This window comes from Pithys albifrons, chromosome 12, assembly GCF_047495875.1.
Source record: "Pithys albifrons albifrons isolate INPA30051 chromosome 12, PitAlb_v1, whole genome shotgun sequence".
Lineage (NCBI taxonomy): Eukaryota > Metazoa > Chordata > Aves > Passeriformes > Thamnophilidae > Pithys > Pithys albifrons.
This window is the reverse complement of record NC_092469.1, coordinates 17,571,279-17,589,262: the sequence shown is the minus strand read 5'-3', so window position 1 is coordinate 17,589,262 and position 17,984 is coordinate 17,571,279. Positions and strand designations below refer to the sequence as shown.

Genomic DNA, 17,984 nt, shown 5'->3' with positions numbered 1-17,984 from the left:
ACTTCTTGGCCACAACCTGCATTCCAGAGGCTGGATCAGAGGAATGTCTATAAAGCCTGCTCTTTAATCATGATTTCCACAGCTTATAACCCCTTTTAAAATATACACGTGTGTTTTTAATATGCACACACTTGATTAGTGTGAGGCAAGTGATGTTTTGGAGTATTATTTATTAGTCCTTTTTTAGGGCCACAGCCAATTCCTCTAATTTCTCAGATGCTTTTTCTTCACACCATATGCATTTTGCCAGAAATGTTAGCTTTGAAAACAGACCCAAATCACAGCAGTTAACTTGGGGATTTTAATACATCAGTTTCCACTTCTAGAACTGAATATCTTCCCTTCCCACCCCTAAAATCAGCCTTTGTGGTAAGAGAAGGAACACTCAGACACTTGTCCTCGAGAGCACGAGCCAGTGTCAGCACTGACATCCACATGGTCTTGGTGCCCAAAAGCACCCCAGAATTATTCTGCAGTTCTCCCAGTCACACAGTTGGGATTGTTTGCAATGCAAGCCCTCAGCAAAAGAAATTTGCTTCTAATACTACGGCTCATTAAATGACACATAATTCAATAATGTGTTACAACAGAATTATCTTTAAAACACAAAGTAAGATCCCTGTAGGAAAAATACAATAACCGACTTTGATACCACAATTATTTGAGACTTGCTAAAATATCTTGGTAGTCAGGTGAGGAGATATAAAAATGACTCTTCAGAATAGAAATATCCTGGGAAATAAAAGTAAAAAAAAAAAAAGACAAACCAAAATTAAGTCAAAACTTCCAAGTAAATGCCTAGTTTAATATGTCTGCAATGTGCAAGATAATATTCCTATTATGAAAGTCAAAGGGAGAAAAAAAATACATTTTATAACCACTGCCAGATAACAAAGCAACGATTAAAGATTGTTATGAAGATTGGTAGGCAAAACAACCAACTGACTGCCAAGAGACTTTGGGGTTTATAATGTATAATGAGTCTGAGGGCAAAATTCCAGCCCACAGAATTTACACTTAAATTGGGTGTGAAGAGAAAAACAAACACCTCCATCAATGCTGGAGACAGAGATAGGCTGACTGGCAGCAAGTTCCCTCACCCTGAAGGCAGCCAAAATTCAGAGGTTGCCACCCAGTATGGCATTCTTCCCTTCCTTGCAGCTCCCAAGGTGCCTTGGAGACAGTTGGGATCATGTCCTGCCCCAAATAGGGCACCAACTGCCACCTTGCCTCTTTTCCTTGGAGAAACTCCCCATCATCTTCCTCCTTGGTGCTCTCCTGCTGTGGGGCCAAAGGCAGCCCAAGAAGGGAGGGAACGTAGAACTGATCCCCCAAAACCACAAAGGATCAGACAAGACAGAAAGAATCACAGCCATCCAGTTACTATTAGGTTTTTTATTAAGCTTTTTTGCTGATACATAAAAAATTTGGGGAAATAGATAAAGAAAGAAATTGGCAGAGGGAGAAAAACAGTCCCAGATTTTCTGAGTTTAAAACATTATTTGTCATATTTTCTCAAAGTAAAGCAAAAGTCTGTAATCAGGGGACTTATATAAACCCACCTGGTGATAAACCTCAGTAATTGTGATAAAATGTACAGGACAGGAGGATTTCCCCACTGGGGCACAGATTAAAGAGATGGCCAGCCAAGCCCTCTGAGCACCCTCTGTGCATTTATAGGAGACTTGCCTTGACGACTGAATTAACACTACAGATGCAAACTGAATAGTGATTTTGGCTGCAAGAACACATCACATCACTAGGACTATGATAGAAGAGGCAGAAGTTGCACAGAAAGGAAAGGAAAAGAGTTCATCTATATTTAAAGCCCAGAAGATGATCACTTTTAATTATTCAGCATTGGAAAAGAAATGTATTTTTTCAAAGCAGGCACAGGACAGATTTGCCAAACCAAGGAGCTTGGGGGCATGAGGATTTCTTTCAAAATACCACAGCATTTCAAAGCCCAGGGATGTGACAGGCAATGCAAAAAGGGAGTAAGGTGGGAAAAATAGAGGTGAGCTGCCCAAGCACTTGGTATTGGGGAAGGGTTTACAGCATAAGGCACCAAGGAGGGCACCTGGTGCTCCTAGAATGAGTTTAGGAAAGGAGAGAAACCACAGTCTATGAGAAGATGGACACTGGACTCCAGTAAAGCCAACGTGGAGACTGAGTGATCTTAGAGGAGTGAGCACAAACTCCCCCCAAAGCAGAGGGAGATAAGAAGGTATCAGGAGAAACGGGCAGGAACGTGACTTCTTTGTAAACTCATAACTGAGAGAGGAATTGTACAAAAAGCAGAACTGAGATCAGACTTCTCTAGTAATTCGATGCACACAGGCAATATATATATTTGTATACAGGCAATGCATAGAATGGCCCAGACAGTCATATCAAATCAGGAGCTAATACACTTACTATGTCTATTTCTATTACTGCAGAAAGGAGATTGTTTCTTCATAAAGGTCTTGATCTGTCCTCATATACTCCCACCTCCTTCCCCCCAACTAATTTGTGTTGCTTGGTCTAGCAAAGAGAACACTCTAAACTTCACAACCACACATCACAAAATTTAGGTGGGAAGAAAGTCCAATCATTTCACAAGTTCAACAACAACAGAACCAGAAAACCAAACCTCAAGCATATTAGGCTGAAGCTGCAGTGAAAAAGACTTACATTAGACATTTCTAAATCTCTCCAATGATAGGAATATATGTAAATCCTTATAATATTTAAGAAGGTTGTTGATTCTCAAGGGTGTTTTGTTTTGTTTTTAAAAACAGGTTATACATCTGTCTGTGTGTTGCTGATGCCTTTTGAAGCAGACAGGAACTACATAATTTCATGAGATATCTTACAGGAAAGGCAGGATATAAAGACATCAGGAAAACACCAAAAATCCCCCCAAAAATGCACCATCTGGGAATAGCTTTCTATTTCTGTTATCCACTGCTTTTCCTGAATATTACTCAACACAAAGGTTTGCCTCTTTGCAAGGCAGTGTAAATGCAACTTAAAAAGACAGTACTATAAATAGCAGTGTCTTAGAGAGTTTTTCACAGCTGTCTCATCAGGTGACACAAATGCTGATGAACACCTTAGAGGTTTTTGCCTTCATCTTCTGATGTTCTCAGCTCCCTTGGAACAGACTCAGCACTCAGCATCTTACTAATGAAGAAGTCATAGAGCCAGAGAGGGAAGCAGCAGAAGATGCAGAGGAGCAGGTAAGCCCCTTTGCCAGGGGTGTACAGGCCGTGTGGTCTCCTGGCCAGCAGAGCGTGCAGGACATTGCCCAGCACAGGGGACAGGTCGGGGTCACAGCAGGTGGGCAGTTGGAGCAGGTACCTCCTCAGCCCCAGGAGATAGTCCTCACCATAGGCCTGCCTTGTGTCTGCTGGGAGGTTCTCCATCAGCTCCTTTTCCTGCTTATCCCACAGGTCGGATGTGCCTTGGATACCTGCAGCAGAATCAGCACATTGTTTTAGGACTGAATACAAAATGAGTGAAAAGAGTAGAAAGAACAGAAAGCATCAGGAGCACAACAGAGGGAAGGAGTGGAGAGGAAAGATGAGAGGCTGTATAGAGTGATATCAACAGCAAGTAAGCAGGATGGCAGGTACTGCTGCAGACACTGTGGTGCAAAGTGGAGCAGCTCAATAAGGAGGGCTCTGATACTGAGAAACGTGGGACTGACAGGGGGACCCAGAGGTCTCATGCAGGACAAGGAGGTCATAACATCCAAATTGAATCAAATCGGGTCCAGAGAAGAGCAACAAGGCTGGAGAAGGGACTGGAGCACAAGTCCTATGGGGAGAGGCTGAGGAAGCTGGGGTTGTTTAGCCTGGAGAAGAGAAGGCTCAGAGGTGACCTCATTATTGTCTATTACTACCTGGTTATAGCCAGGTGGGATTTGGTCTCTTCTCCCAGGCACTCAGCAATAGCACAAGGGGGCACAGGCTAAAGCTCTGCCAGGGGAAATTTAAGTTGGAGATCAGAAAAAAATTCTTTCCAAAGAGAGTAATCAGGCATTGGAATGGGCTGTCCAGAGTGGGGGTGGATTCCCCATCCCTGGAGGTTTCTAAACTGAGATTGGCCGTGGCACTGAGTGCCATGATCTGGTAGAGGGACTGGAGTTGGACCAAGGGTTGGACTTGATGATCTTGGAGATCTTTTCCAACCCAATCGATTCTATGATTCTATGAACACACCACAATGCTTGGTTCATCAGCCTTGACAAAGCTGGAGCAAAGGGAAGGCACCAGTTGTGTGAACCCTGCCCTGGCTCAAAGCAAAGACAGCTTTGCCCAGGAGAGGCAGGGGCAGGCAGTGCAGTACTGGAGGGAGCATCTCTCACAAAAAACACAGATCTTAATTTCCATAACCAACACGAAGAGTAGGAAAATGGCTCCTGAACATCACTCAGGGCTCTGCTTGAGGATGCTGAACTACAGGGAAAGAGGAAAGGCAGAAAGAACAACTCGAAATGTCAAACACCAACCTGTCCTGAAGCCTGATGGATGAATTGCAGCAACTTTAATTCCCCATTTGGAAAGCTCTTGCCTCATTACTCCAGAAAACATGGACAGAGCTGCTTTTGATGCACCATAAGCAGCATACCTCGGTAGTGGAATGCCTCCTGCAGGAGCAATAGAAACATGAGAAACCTCAACAGTGGCCCTTTCCAGCCTTTACTGTCATGATTTAGAAGGAAGATTACAACACAACCAAAATTATGCATCTCTCACTGAGGTTAAAGACAAGTCAGTGAGGGAATCATTTCTTGCTAGAGGTTAAAAAAGAGTGAAAGTTTTAAATGAACAGTTGCTTGGAGCAGTTATGCTCAGTAACACCTGATGAGGCACCTTTTAGGGCAGAAAAATAAACTGTTTTGCATTTAAGGGTAAAAATTGCTGAAAGTTATGACTGTTGGTTTGAGAAACACTGATAATGTTTCAGTTCATATAAATAGTGAAGTAGGAGTTCTATGCTCCTGTTGTTGTTACTGTAATACAAATTTCAAACTCCTACATTAAGCCATAATTAGAACAGGCTAAGTAGCAATTCCAGCTTTGTAAAGCCAGCTTATTTTCCTATCTTTCCAGGTAGTTTCAGAAAGAGCAGAGACAATAATGCAGAAAACCTCTGTGGTCAAACCAAACTGGAATCACACCCTGCCGGTGTCAGGACTTCCTGAGACCCATCATAGAAGCAGATCCCTGCCTCTAGTTACATCTCATCTTCTCCAATCTCAGAAGCATTTGTTCAGATGAAAGAGATAAGAAAAGAGCTAATGTTTTAGGTGAATTTAAAAGAAATCTATATGTTTATAAAAACAAGCTTCCAGAAAACAGTATCTCCCAAATTCAGAGATTTTCTCTGTCCCAGAAACCAACAGACTGTCACTTCTTCAACTTTAGAAAATCCCATGCTTTGGTTTGAGCATATTCTCCTTTTCAGCCCTCCTTCTTCTCCACAAGGTCGATGAGGTTGAGCAGAGCATCTCCTGCCAGGCTTGGGGGCAGCAGGGGCTGTGCTGGGAACGAGGGAATGGAATAGACAGCCCTTCTCCTTGAGGCACATTCCTCCTTCTCCTGCTTGCAAGGCCAGTTGGGCACAGCCTTCCAGACAGCCTCTGTTTCACAAAATTCACATTCAGCTCAACGTGTTTCAGTCCTTTAAAAGCAAAGACTTGGATACAGGGGAATTGTCAGGTAAGCCACTGGTGCCGTCTGTTGGGTATTGTACTGCGATGACCGAGGTGTCCCAGGAGCTTCTTACACAGTCATTCCTTTCTAGAAGTCAGGCCAATTATCCGTTAATTATTCTTCTGTACTCATCTGAATAAGCTGCAGTTTCAATTGGTTTGAGCCAACTGAATGACATACTTTTCCCTCTGAGGTCAGGCTAACCTGAGGCCAGTTAAATGAGCTCTACACAGACAGATTGGGCACAACGAGACCTCGCTAACTTTCCCACTAATGTTTTACCAAAGGACCCTCAGGAAGAAGCTGTTCACCCAAAGCAGACTGCGGGCAAGAATATCTCTGCAGACAGCTATAGTTTAAGCAGGGTCATTATCAGCTCCTGTAAGGGCAGATTGCTCCACACAGGGAAGCTCTCCATTTATTCCTGCAAGGCAGCTCAGGGATTCATGCCAGGAATGAAGATATCTGCCCCAAAAGGCCAGTGCAAGCTCCACTTGGGCACTCAGAGGAAACACAGATCTGGCCTCAGCCTCTGTGCCTGCAAGGGCTGGTGGGCAGAGCAGCACCAGAAAGGTCGTCCTGATAATTCTGTCCCGATTTCTTGAAGTGTCAGCAACGAACCATAAACACAGACTCATACAGGCAACTGTTACATAAAAGAATTTGCTCTCTGTTAATACTGTCACCGGGAAAAGAACACAGTTATTCTGTGTCATCATTTAAGAGAAGACTGTTTAAGACCTTGTTAAATAATTTCACAACACTGTTACAACTCTCCATACATTTTACGTCTGTAAGATACAAGCCAGCTTTATTAGGGGCAATTGTTTTAATATGGAGAAAATTCAAAAGAAGTAACTGAAACAGGCAACATTTTTCTTGCTAACATTTTACCTGGAACTTTTCTTGCTCTGAGCATTTTCAGCCTGCCTTGTCTGTTTTCTCACTTCCATGTAGTTTCCCCATAGGTACTTCCTTCCCTGCTCCCTTTTTAAAAACAAATTAATTTAATTTTCATTTGTAGCACACATCCAACCAGGCAAGGGATGTTGCAGAAGCTGGATAACTTCTGAAACAGCTCCCTGTGTGACCAGTGCCAGGACAGTACAGCCGGACCTGCCTTATGAGTTCAAAATTCTCCTCTCAGGCTCTTTCTCTGGGCCAGACTCTTTACAGCAATCAGCAGAGAAATTGCACTTATGCAAATCCTAATTACACTTCTACAAATCCTTGTATAATTTCTAAAATTGTGCATGAAGGAAACCAGAAGTTCTCACTGTAGAAATGCAGATATAGAACATCTTTTGGATTATAAAGAGAACATTCGGTGTAAGAGACAGAGACAGATCTGAACACCAGGTAACACCTTCTCAAGCCACCCCAGCAATGCAGCAGGATTTGGGTGGACTCCAACAGCACAAAAGGGTCCAAGCAGACAGAACAAAGGAAAATTTGGGAAGCAAATGGTGCAATAAATACTTAAGAAGTCTGAAACCAAAATACTTTCCAGCAGCATGACATCCTGCTTCTAGCAGGTCTCGTTTTCAAAGGAGCATTCTTGCTCCTCAGCTGTTGGCTCCCAGATACTGTATTACATTAGTTCCTACATCTTATCATCTCAGCTGTCCTCCTAGAATAGAAGGTCACATTATAAAGGCAGATATACATATATATAGTAAGCACAATTTGTGTGGGAAAAAATGGAAAGCATATGTTAATTTTTTTAAGAAGTAGTTTGGGGGGATTTTTTGTAAATATTTACCACTTTGCTACTAATTTTGGCCTAAGTATTTCTAAGAAGATATCCAAAATATTTTTAAAGAAATATAAGCACAATGTCTTCAGCTCCAAGCTTTTCAGAAGATACCATAAGCTGTGGTGGTCACAGACCTTGCCCTGAACATGTTATTGAAACATCTTTGATGTACCACCCACCTTTATGGAAGCTCATAAAGTTATAACTCATAGCATCTAGAACACAAGATCTGAATTTTACTGCCTTTTCTGTCACAGAATATTTTTAGCCATACTAAACACTTCTTCAAAGGCTGTTTTCTGGAAATAGTCTCCCAAACAAAAGAAAAACCTGAACTTATTTCTTCAATAATAATTCCCTGGGTGTATAGACAAGCAAGACTGGCTGACACCTTCCTCAGCATTTTTGCCATGGAAGTTCATGTTTTTTTGCTCCAGGAATTCACTTGGTGCTTTAGCTGAGCTCACCTGCCATGCTGGACATGTTGACCAGCCTGCCCTGGGACTTCCGAAGTAACGGCAAGAAGGTCTTGGACACCTCCACGGCCCCAAAGAAGTTCACCTCCATGCACTGCCTGTAGGTGCTCATGGGCAGCAGCTCACCATCAGCAGGGAAACCCAGGATCCCTGCGTTGTTCACAACCCCCCAGAGTCCTGGGAAGAGGAGAGAGCACAGGGAATACACAGCTATACAGCAGGAAATCAGCTCCATAAGGATTACTGTTTAAGCTGGATCAGATCAGAGCAGAGATCAGCTGCAGATACACATTCCCTGCTCCATGAACAGTCATTGCCACTTTCCCATGTCCCAGAAAGCTGGAGTCATCAATGTGAATGCCCAAGACTGTGCCATGGAAACTACCTGGTCTAGCCAACAGTTAAGAGCTGCACCTGGTTAGCAGATACATCAGTACTGCCATTATGAAGGGGGGTTATACCTGTATTTTGCACCTTCTCTGAGACTTTCAGATAGGCCTCCTTGACTTGGGTGGCACTGGTTATATCCAGCTGCAGGAGAGACAGCCTCCCAGAGCAGGTCTTCTTCAGCTCCTCAGCACCAGGCCCATCCTTGTCCAAAACCCCAGCAAACACCACAAACCCCAGGCTGTCCAGGTATTTTGCCAGTGCATGTCCAATGCCGGTGTCGCTTCCTGAAAGCATCAAAAAAACACTTGAAAAGTGGGTCTGTTAAATATTATCAGTAAAAAAAAAATATTAAAAACCACACACACTGGGAATCAATGCCTTTGTTATTTTTACTGTTTTCCTGTTTATGAAAGAGCTGCAATACCCCCCACTTAACCCAACCATAACCTGCCAAGGCTTAGTCTGTGATTCCAGCACACCAAGGCAGATACTGTCATAGTTATTCACAGATCTGCTCCTACACTCAATATCTGTAGTCAATAGAATTTGACTGCCAGAGATATTCATTGTAATCTTGCGAGATCTTAATTTTTGAATTCTGTCTTTGAACTGGGGCTTTAGTCATTAAAGGTGAAAAAAAAATTAGTTCCAGGTGACTTGAAGGAAACATGTACTAAATGCCTGGATCAGTCAGTGCAAGATGTAGAAAAGAATTACTCATTCTCTATTTAAGACTTTAAAAAAAAAAAGCAGCTTTTTTTGCATTTTAAAAGCCTGCAATTTGTTGAAGATGCACCACAGCACTACAAATATCACATTAAGCTTCTCCAGTCCTGACCTGAGAGAACAAATCTGCATTCTTGGAATTCCCTAAAGAGACATGAAGAGGCCTGCAAATATCCCAGACATGACAGATTTCTAGGTTTGGACATGGAACATCTTTCCTTCTTTTCCTTTCAGTGAAAAGCTCTACTTTTGGATCAAATCCTTCCCCTTAATCTTTCCCAGAAAGTACAGCTCTGTATTACTACATATTACTAAAGTTTTACAGTGCAGCTTTAACTTGAGAATGGGCAGAGTACAACACAGCTTGAAATTGGGATGGCTGGAGCAATCCTAAGAGAATAAATGTAGTGTTTGTCTGTGCCTGATGCTGGATTTGTCCCTGGCTTTCTTAAAAAAAATAATAAAAATAAAACAATAAAAAACAAAGTATGATTTGAATTTCAGACCTGTTACTGAAGTCCAGAGAAACTTTACGCTTCAACTCCTAGAATTCAAACAGTATTTAGCTCTCTATAGGGGAGGGAAAAGGGGAAAAAAAGACAATTCCCCCCAACCACATTCTTGCTTTTATGCCAAAAATAATTTGTGAATTATGAGATTTATTATAAGGAAGGCAGTCACCACTGAGTGTAACTGAATCAATACTGAGAATTTATGATTTGCTCATGCTGAGCATCAACCACCAAATCACACACCAAGACCAGAAGGACCAGATTAACTGGAGAGATTCATCCCACTGCACACAGAATAACTGAGGACAGAATTTTATAATTCCTGTCACTTCGGATCTTTGTGGTAATTTAAATTTTCAGGAAGGCGGTTATTGGGTTTGCCAAACCACACTAATGTGTTTGCCTGCCCAGGAGCTTCTGGTTTAGGGCATTCAGCACTTGCTCCCAGCAAGAGGGTCAATAGAGGAGTTTCAGCAGTGGCTCAAAGTCTGCTCACAGGCCCACAGCTACTCATGAGAAAAAGCATTTTGACAGCTGGGCACAGTTTTTCCTCATCTTGGTGCCCTGGTGAACTCTGAGGTTAAATAACACACAGCAGCACCAGTAGGAGGAGCATCCAAAGAGGACCAGAACTATACAGGACAAAAGCCAGGGAGAGAAGAAGAGACTCCACCAGCCACTGGCCATAGGCAGCCTTCTCATGAGTGATATGTGACACCTGCCCAGAACACAACCACATTCTTCAACCCTGCAGGGCTGAAAGGGGGAGGGGGAAAAATTAATCAAAAATCACCATTTGCCATGAAGTGGCTGCTGCAGGTCTTGTCTAAATTGGAGAAAAAGACACAAAAACCTTTTTAAAGGCACCTTGCACCTGCAAATGTGGCCACACATCCTATAGTTGGTATGGGGAAGAACACTAAAATCAGGGCAATTTAACCAAGCCACATGAGTAAAACTTTTGTTTCAGATGATGGAGGCTTCAATTGATTGCAGAGGATTCAAAGACAGAAAGGAGCCTCCTTGAATGAATCAGCTGTCAGAGATGTCCAAACTTGCATTTCTTCAGGACAGTTGCAGCACAGGTACAAAGAGAGCACATTCACTTACTGCACTACAACCCAATGTTCTTTACTCCCTTATCTTGTCCTAATTCAGATTCCCCAGAGCAGGTAAACTCCCAGAGAGTGTTTTTTCTTGAATATTTGCAGTCTTGCAAGGAGATGCCCAAGTGCAAGAAAAACCCCCGAGTCTGCAGGGGGGTGGGATAGGAGTGCTCCCTATTTCCCTGTGCCAATCCCATCTCATGTGCTACACCTGCAGGGACAAATCCAGCTGGCAGATAAACTGCAAGGGGAGAACTTGCTCCTTCTCTTGTCCTCTCTCAACTTCTATATTTAATCCCCATGTTAAAGCTTGCTAGGCAAAGCTAAATTATTTCCAGGTGTCCCCATAAAACAAAATGAAATTCTGCAAGAAATTGCTATATAAACCAAAACAACTTAATTCAGCTTTCCAGAGGGGAAAAAAACCACAGAAAATAAACCAAACCCCAGCAAATTAACAGTGCAAGAAGCAGTTGGCAGGCACTCGGGTTTAAAGATTTGATTAACACAAATAAACAACACCCAAATAAACAACATTTAAAGTTTTAGAAGAAACAGGAGAAAAGCCATAAAACTACAAAGATGCCATCCCTGCAAAATAAAAGTGGAGTTTGAGTAGATCAGAGTGTTAATAGAGACTGAATTAATTAGCTCTGAACTTTCACTGCTAGTGAAGGAAATGACTCCCTCCAGAATGATTTCACACATCGTTTCAAAGAGACAGAACCAAAGCAGCAGTGGCTTGAAATATATACATGATATACACAGTGTGCACTGTGTACACACACACCCAACAGATAACTAACTGTACATCCCTCAACAGGCAATAAATTCAAGTAAACAAAAGTAATGCATGAACGTAGTGTTCTGAGGGCTCCCACAAATTATTGTCTCTCCTAAAAAATTAGCCCATCATAAGTATTCTCATGCTTTTTGCACCAGTTAATTTCACAAGCATGCCTAAAAAGCTACTTGTAAAGATTAAATGGGACACTAAAAAATAACAGCATATATTAAGATGTTTTTCTACTTAATTTTAGAACACTTATTTACCTGGAAAAAAAAAAAAACATCTCTGCCAAAGCAAATAAAACAAGATGAAAAATAAAATAAAAGAACTCTTACAAGCACACACTTTACAGATACCTAACCCGAGGACATGAAGTTTTCCAGCCCACTTGTGAGAAAAGCCAGTTCTTGTTCCCTGCAGCAGCACCTTACCTGTGACGAGCACGGCTTTGTCGCCCACGGGCAGGAGCGTTTGGCCACCCAGGAATGTGGAGGAGATGAGGCACGTGGCCAAAAACACCCCAAGGCCCCCCCCAGCCCCCAGTGTGGCCACACACAGCAGCCCCAGCAAGGCGGGCAGGAGGCACCAGAGCAGCACCTTTGGGCTCCTCTGGGCCATGAAGAGCGTGGCCACCCCAAAAAACGTGGTGGCACCAACACAGAGCCACCCAAGGGGGCTGCTGGCCAGAGCATCCATCAGCAGGTGTGGAGAGAAGGCACTCACACCCCACCACCGGCTGGGTGAAAGCAGGTATTGCTAACTGCAGTGTGTGTTATATAGGAGCAGGGGGTGGGGCACAGAAAGGGGACTCTGTTTAAAGGTTTGACATAATCTCATTTACCCTTGGCATCAGCAAGAAGCAGAAGCCTTCCCTTTCTTACCTTTCATTCCTTCTGCCTGACAGCTCCACCTTCTGAACAATATGCTGGCTGGATAATGATTGACAGCACTGGGAATGGACATGATGTAGCAACTGCTGGCTCCGGGAAAAAATTAACTGCTAAATTTTTTATATCTTCAAAGTACATTTTCCTGGACAGTGAAAAAAAAGAAAAGTTTTCTTCATGAGAAATGGTTGGAATTTCTTATGTAAAAACTTAGGGTGTAGTTTCAGTGGAACTGGCTATTGATGGGCAGTGACAAAAATTAATCAAGATAAGGTTATTTAACCTCAGAGTACAAACTGTGTGATTAGTGATGGGCTTTCTCACACATAGACCACCCTCCTCTTTCAACAAAAAGCCTCAAATGATCTTTCCTGCTTTAGTGCCCGTCTTTGGCTATTTACCTATTCCCCATTCAGCAGATACCTACAGCTAATTAACATTCAGAGCAGTCTGGGAGGCTGGGAAGGGCTGATTGCCGGTTTGCCATTAGGGGCACTTTGTCAGGTGAACACATCCACCACACCTGAGACTGAGTCTTCAGTTGACCTCCAGTGATGACATTCACCTTAGCTTTGGGAGGAGTCACTGGTCTGATACCCACAGCAAGTTGGGAGGGGGGATAGTCAAGTATATCTGAGAGTTTGGCACCTACTGTGCTGTATTCTGGAAGTTATTTAAGCAATAAGAAAATTTTAAAATCCAGCCAGCCAAAAGGATTGAAATACAATTTAGGCATATTTAACCCTGTTTCAAATCTCTGCTAAATGGTTTGAGAGACAAGCCTAAGTTATGACAGACCCAGCAAACATGATGTAGCTGGTTTTCCAAAAGAAAATGTAGTGCTGACCTATCTGATTTCAGACACTGAAGTTTGAGGCACATGGTGCAAACCTGACATGGAACAGCACATTTCCATTCCGTCATGCCTTTGGAGTTTTATGGGATTACAAATCTGTTGAATATACACTTTTCCAGCCAGTGAAAATGTTTACATTCCCCTATAGGTAGTTTACATTAGAGATTAAGTCACTTTCTTAAAGGAACATTACCCTCCAGGTCTGTTCATCCTTCCTTGCTGTTGGGAACACTCCTCCACCCGTCTTCCCACCAGTGTACAAAGTGTGAAATATTTGCACTTCTCTTTGCTATTTGCTGTCTTTGCTTTTAGTACCATGCTGGCTTTGAGGTCAATTATGCCTTGCTCTCAGTTAAGGTATCTTCTTAAATACTTTCTAGGCCAATTTTGCTCTCTCCATCATTGGTCTTTACCGTATGATTGAGGTGATCTCAGATGTGCTGGCATTTAAAGCACACACTCACACTTGAGGATACAGCAAGATGGAGCTTTTCCATACTGGGATGAGGGGCAGAAGTGATCATCTCCAGCCTGATGTTTGCCCTCACTCCCCTCAGCCCATGGGGATGGACAGAGGTGGGCAAGGGGCCAAGCTGTGGTGGCCACCATGCCTGGTCCCTGCAGAGCAAGCTCCAAGCTCCACCTCTCTGCTCCCCTGCCACGTCCCCCAGTGAAATGTATAAGTGCACGTGCACATTCCCTCCCTCAGACACTGGGTCTCAGTGGGGGGGATGTATGGAAAGTTGGGAATGCCACATGCATGAATTATACACCCATCTGCTGCTGTGCACTGACACACCACCTGCCTGCACCCACAACCCTGCAGAACAACTGTGGGAAGGGCTGCTGGGGACACATGTCTGGCTGAATTAAAGTTGAAATTGTATTTTTAATATGCAATATAACCACTGAAGGCTTCTTTTAATGAGAAGATGACCATGTGTTCACCCTGGTGTGTGAATAAAATTGTGTGTAAGTGCAGAGATCATACCTGGATTGCTCTCAGAAAGGAGAGATGATCTGGGACTGGCTGAGAAATGCTAACGTGGAGAACCCACTTCATGAGGCCTCTGCCCCTTCTCTGACACCAGCAATGACAGATTGCTATTGGAGGGCTTCTCAGCAGAGTTTTACAAGGTAAGTATATCATCTCCTGCCAACTACTCATCTTGAAAAAGCACCTGCTTTCCTCTCTACCACTTTGGGATGTCTCCAGCTGTCACAGCTGCACAGCAACACAGGATTGCAATGGTGTTTGCATTATTTCCTCTTTCTCTATAGCCAAGCCCACTCATGCTATGAATGTACACCTTGTCTCACCTCCTTCTTGGTAATTCAAAATTATCAGGATGTTGCCTCAACATGACATCTGTGTTATGAGAGGTATGGATTTAAGTTCATTGATCTGGGGCTAAGCTGCATCTACCTTTGCCAGGATATTTGTCTTTCTTCCCAGTCCTCCAGAGTCACCTCACAGAAAGTCAGTGCTCTGGCCCTTTACACCCTGACAATGTACAGAACCCACACTAAAACCTGAACCCTCATTCCATAGGCAGTCCATGCCAATGCCAAACAGCAGCAGAGAAACAATCCCAACCAGGCTCCTGCCTGAACCAGCTGCTGTGCCATTGCTTACCCTCACTGAGCACTCTGTACCTGTTTCTGGTGCTTCTTCCTGGGGTTTTGCAGATGCCAAGAGTGCCCCTCCATGAAGTCTCTTCATTTAAGTGATGACTTTTGAAGGTCAATTAATAAAGCAATGGCAAAAGAAGACTCCTCTCATGGAGAATGCTCACCCCATAGTGATCTGCCACATGAACAGCCAGTCTCTACACAGTCTCCTGAGTCCAAATCCAGCTTGGTTTCCTTCAGCTTCTACAGTCACAGCATCGTCCACCCTGTGTAGCATCACTGTAGAAGACTTGCCCCGGGGCACAGCAAGGACACCTCCCCAGTGTGTGGGATCTTTACCACAGGCATAAATTCATTGGCCACGTTCTCATTCTTTAGGTACAAACAGTTCTTCACAGTTATTAATTTATTCCTTCCCCATTCCTTGAAGCTTTTCTCCTGACACTCTTTGCTGGCTCTGTGTTTTTCCTTTGGCCTGTGCTTTCAGTTGCTGTTGTTAGAACAAAAAAAAAAAAGAGTGAAGTATTCAGGTTCCTCAGTTACTTTGAAATGTGGTGAAGCTGAGACTGGTCACAGCTCCTTTGAAATGCAGCACCAAGCACTTTTTTTGGTTCTACCTTGGTACTGAGCACTCTGTCTTTGCTTTTCATGGCTCCACTTGCAGTTCAGAAGTTTTCCTGATGTTTGTATTTTTTAAAGCCTCTGTAAATTTTCAGCATAGCAGAAGCTTCCAGTTCAACCACAAGGGTTTCAGGTATGACTCTGTTACCTCACCCTGCATCACTTTTCACTTCATTGGCCATTTTTCTCATGGGCTTTATTTACCCTTTCCAATAATTTACTATCAACATTTTTTTTCTTTTCAGCACTTTCCCTCAATCCAGAAGTACCACATGCCATATCCAGCAGCTGCTGTCTGATATTCTTCTGCCCCAAGTGCAATATGAATTCCATTATCTAGAAGCACAAAGCAATTTTTCTACACAACCAATCTCTGCTTCAGCTTCCTCTGCCAGCCACAGATTTGGTTCTCATTTCAGGTTAGAATTTCCCACAGAGCTCTTCAGTTTTCTATTTTGTTTGCTGATTCAGGGTTTTTCAGCTGTGCAAGGCAATGACTTCCTCATGGGAGCTCCTGCTCCATGTGCTTCATGTGCTTTTGTGGCTTGGGTGAGAGATCTGCGTTTCAGGCTCTGTAGGGAGGCTTTTGTATACAAGGCTTTTCCTGGAAAATAATTTCATCATTAAACAAGTTGGAATCTGTTTCAACAAATGAGTCATCAACCAAGACAGAAACATGCTTCTAATGAGTAAATACATATAGGAGCAGAAAAATTATGAAATTATTGACTTTGCTACAGATTCTGAGAGTACATAAACACCTTCATCCATCTGGATTTTGGTGGACTTGATGGCTACACAACTTGTCAGGCTATTAGTCCTGGCTGTAGAAGCTTTTGAACTTTCATACACAGAACTCAGACTTTCCTCTTATAAACACTTCAGAACTCCTGTACAAAGGTTGAGATAATCCTCTGCCTTCAGCCAGTTCTCTCTTCCTGCACTCAACTTGAAACACATGAATTGTTCCAATTATCCCAATTGTCCCCATTACTCTGCCTAAAGCCAGGAATGCAGCCAAGTATCCTTGTGAATTAAGATCTCTGAATTCACAGGCATGAACTAAATTAGGGCGAAAAAAGATTATGGGCAAATGAAAATAAAGCTGTGTAACCTCTCCTTCGACTTCAAACTATTTATTTAATAGACTCTTAGGGAAAATAACTCTTGTCAAATAAAGTATGCATCCATTAAAGAAAATTAAGGAATATCTTTTACCTCTAAGCTACTGGAGATTTTGGGTTTAGAAATATAGTAATGTTAAATATTGTATATTCAGAGATTAACATTAATTTCTGAAGACCTACATTTGGAAGTGAAGAAGTAACTGTAGCCCATCATTCCTCAACATTCAATTCTAACAAGGGACAATAAGAAGTAGAAGAGCAACAACAACTTCCTCAACGAAATCTCCTGTTACTTTCCCAAGTGTAAGCAAGAACCTCAGAGTGAAGAACATTTGTACTTATGGCCAAACTGGACTTGTAAATGAAGCCAAGGGCTGTAAATTCTGCCTCAGTATTTACATGAACTTTAATCACCCTTTGTAAATTTTCTACGATAGACAAAACATCTTAAATCAGAGAAATCATTAAGATGATGAGCACTCCTTTGTAATTGCAAGGGAGGTTTTCTTCTTGAACTCTCCAGACATCTATGTATCTCTAGGCTTTCAGGAAGAGCTAAAAAGGGATTGCACTTTTCAAAATAAGTCATTTTTATCAACCCAGTTGCCACTATTTTCCAAGAAGAAATAGTGATCGAATCAGGAAACCTACAAGTAATTAGGTGCCCTTTAGGAAGTTAGCCAGGAATCATCCCTAGGTTATCCTCAGGAGAAATTCGCTTTCCTTTTTTTCTGTCAGCCTGTACATTAAAACAGCTTTCACAGAAACATCAGTGTTAGAGGAGAAAAGATATCACTTTGTCTTAGTCTGCTTCTCTGATAGCACAGACTCTTCCCTAAAATTCCCTCTGGCTTATTCAGAGTGAAATTCCAACCCTGCCTAGGGCAGAGCACAGCACAGTGGTGCTGAAAACATGAGAAATAAATATATAAGCTGTACTCTCAGCTGGAAGATTAGCTTGGTTTTCCAGCTAGATTTTTATTATATCTCCTGATTTCCTTCCCTTTGCTACAGCTCTGCCTCTCTGAAGCTAAGGCAGCATCTCTGTGCCCAGAACCCCAAGGATTTCCCCATTTTCCCAGCCCACAACCTGCTCGTTTCTTTGCAGGTGCTTCCTGAAATGCAACTGCACTTTTGCCTGCCTTACTTCTAGATGGGTTCCCCCAACCACAAGTCATATCCACCTTATCTACATCAGATAAAACACACACTACTCTCTTCTTTCTGTAACTTTTTCTCCAGTGTGTCTCCAGGCACTAACAGGTTGGGAAAACATCTGGTTTAAATCCAACCTTTGCCATACATGTTAATATAAGACCACAAATCATTTTCAAATATTCAGGCACTATCTATGTGAAAGTCACATGATTTTTGGCATAAATTCATAAATAGCAATGTAA

General features: G+C 42.6%; 1 protein-coding gene across 2 annotated transcripts; it reads right to left on the bottom strand.

Moving 5' to 3' along the window:
- Nucleotides 1-1,398: 1,398 nt before the first annotated feature.
- On the bottom strand, nucleotides 1,399-15,982 carry HSD17B2 (hydroxysteroid 17-beta dehydrogenase 2). 2 transcript variants are annotated; one of them, XM_071567778.1, is made up of 6 exons: nucleotides 14,861-15,982; nucleotides 12,343-12,493; nucleotides 8,399-8,611; nucleotides 7,929-8,114; nucleotides 4,499-4,636; nucleotides 1,399-3,457 (listed from the first exon to the last, which is right to left on the bottom strand). In XM_071567778.1, the coding sequence occupies exons 2-6, from the start codon at nucleotides 12,422-12,424 to the stop codon at nucleotides 3,099-3,101; spliced, it is 978 nt and encodes a 325-aa protein (XP_071423879.1). In that variant the 5' UTR covers nucleotides 12,425-12,493; nucleotides 14,861-15,982; the 3' UTR covers nucleotides 1,399-3,098. The 2 variants fall into 2 exon arrangements, with proteins under 2 accessions (XP_071423879.1, XP_071423878.1); XM_071567777.1 differs by lacking the exons at nucleotides 12,343-12,493; nucleotides 14,861-15,982 and adding an exon at nucleotides 11,893-12,195.
- Between the last annotated feature and the right edge of the window lie 2,002 nt (nucleotides 15,983-17,984).

Coding starts and splice junctions, on each gene's coding strand:
- HSD17B2 (XM_071567777.1), bottom strand. CDS start 12,157: ATGGATGCTCTGGCCAGCAGCCCCCTTGGGTGGCTCTGTGTTGGTGCC. Junction 4,637..7,928: donor CAACATGTCCAGCATGGCAG/GTGAGCTCAGCT, acceptor TTGCTCCTGCAG/GAGGCATTCCACTACCGAGG. Junction 3,458..4,498: donor TCCATCAGGCTTCAGGACAG/GTTGGTGTTTGA, acceptor ATTCTGCTGCAG/GTATCCAAGGCACATCCGAC.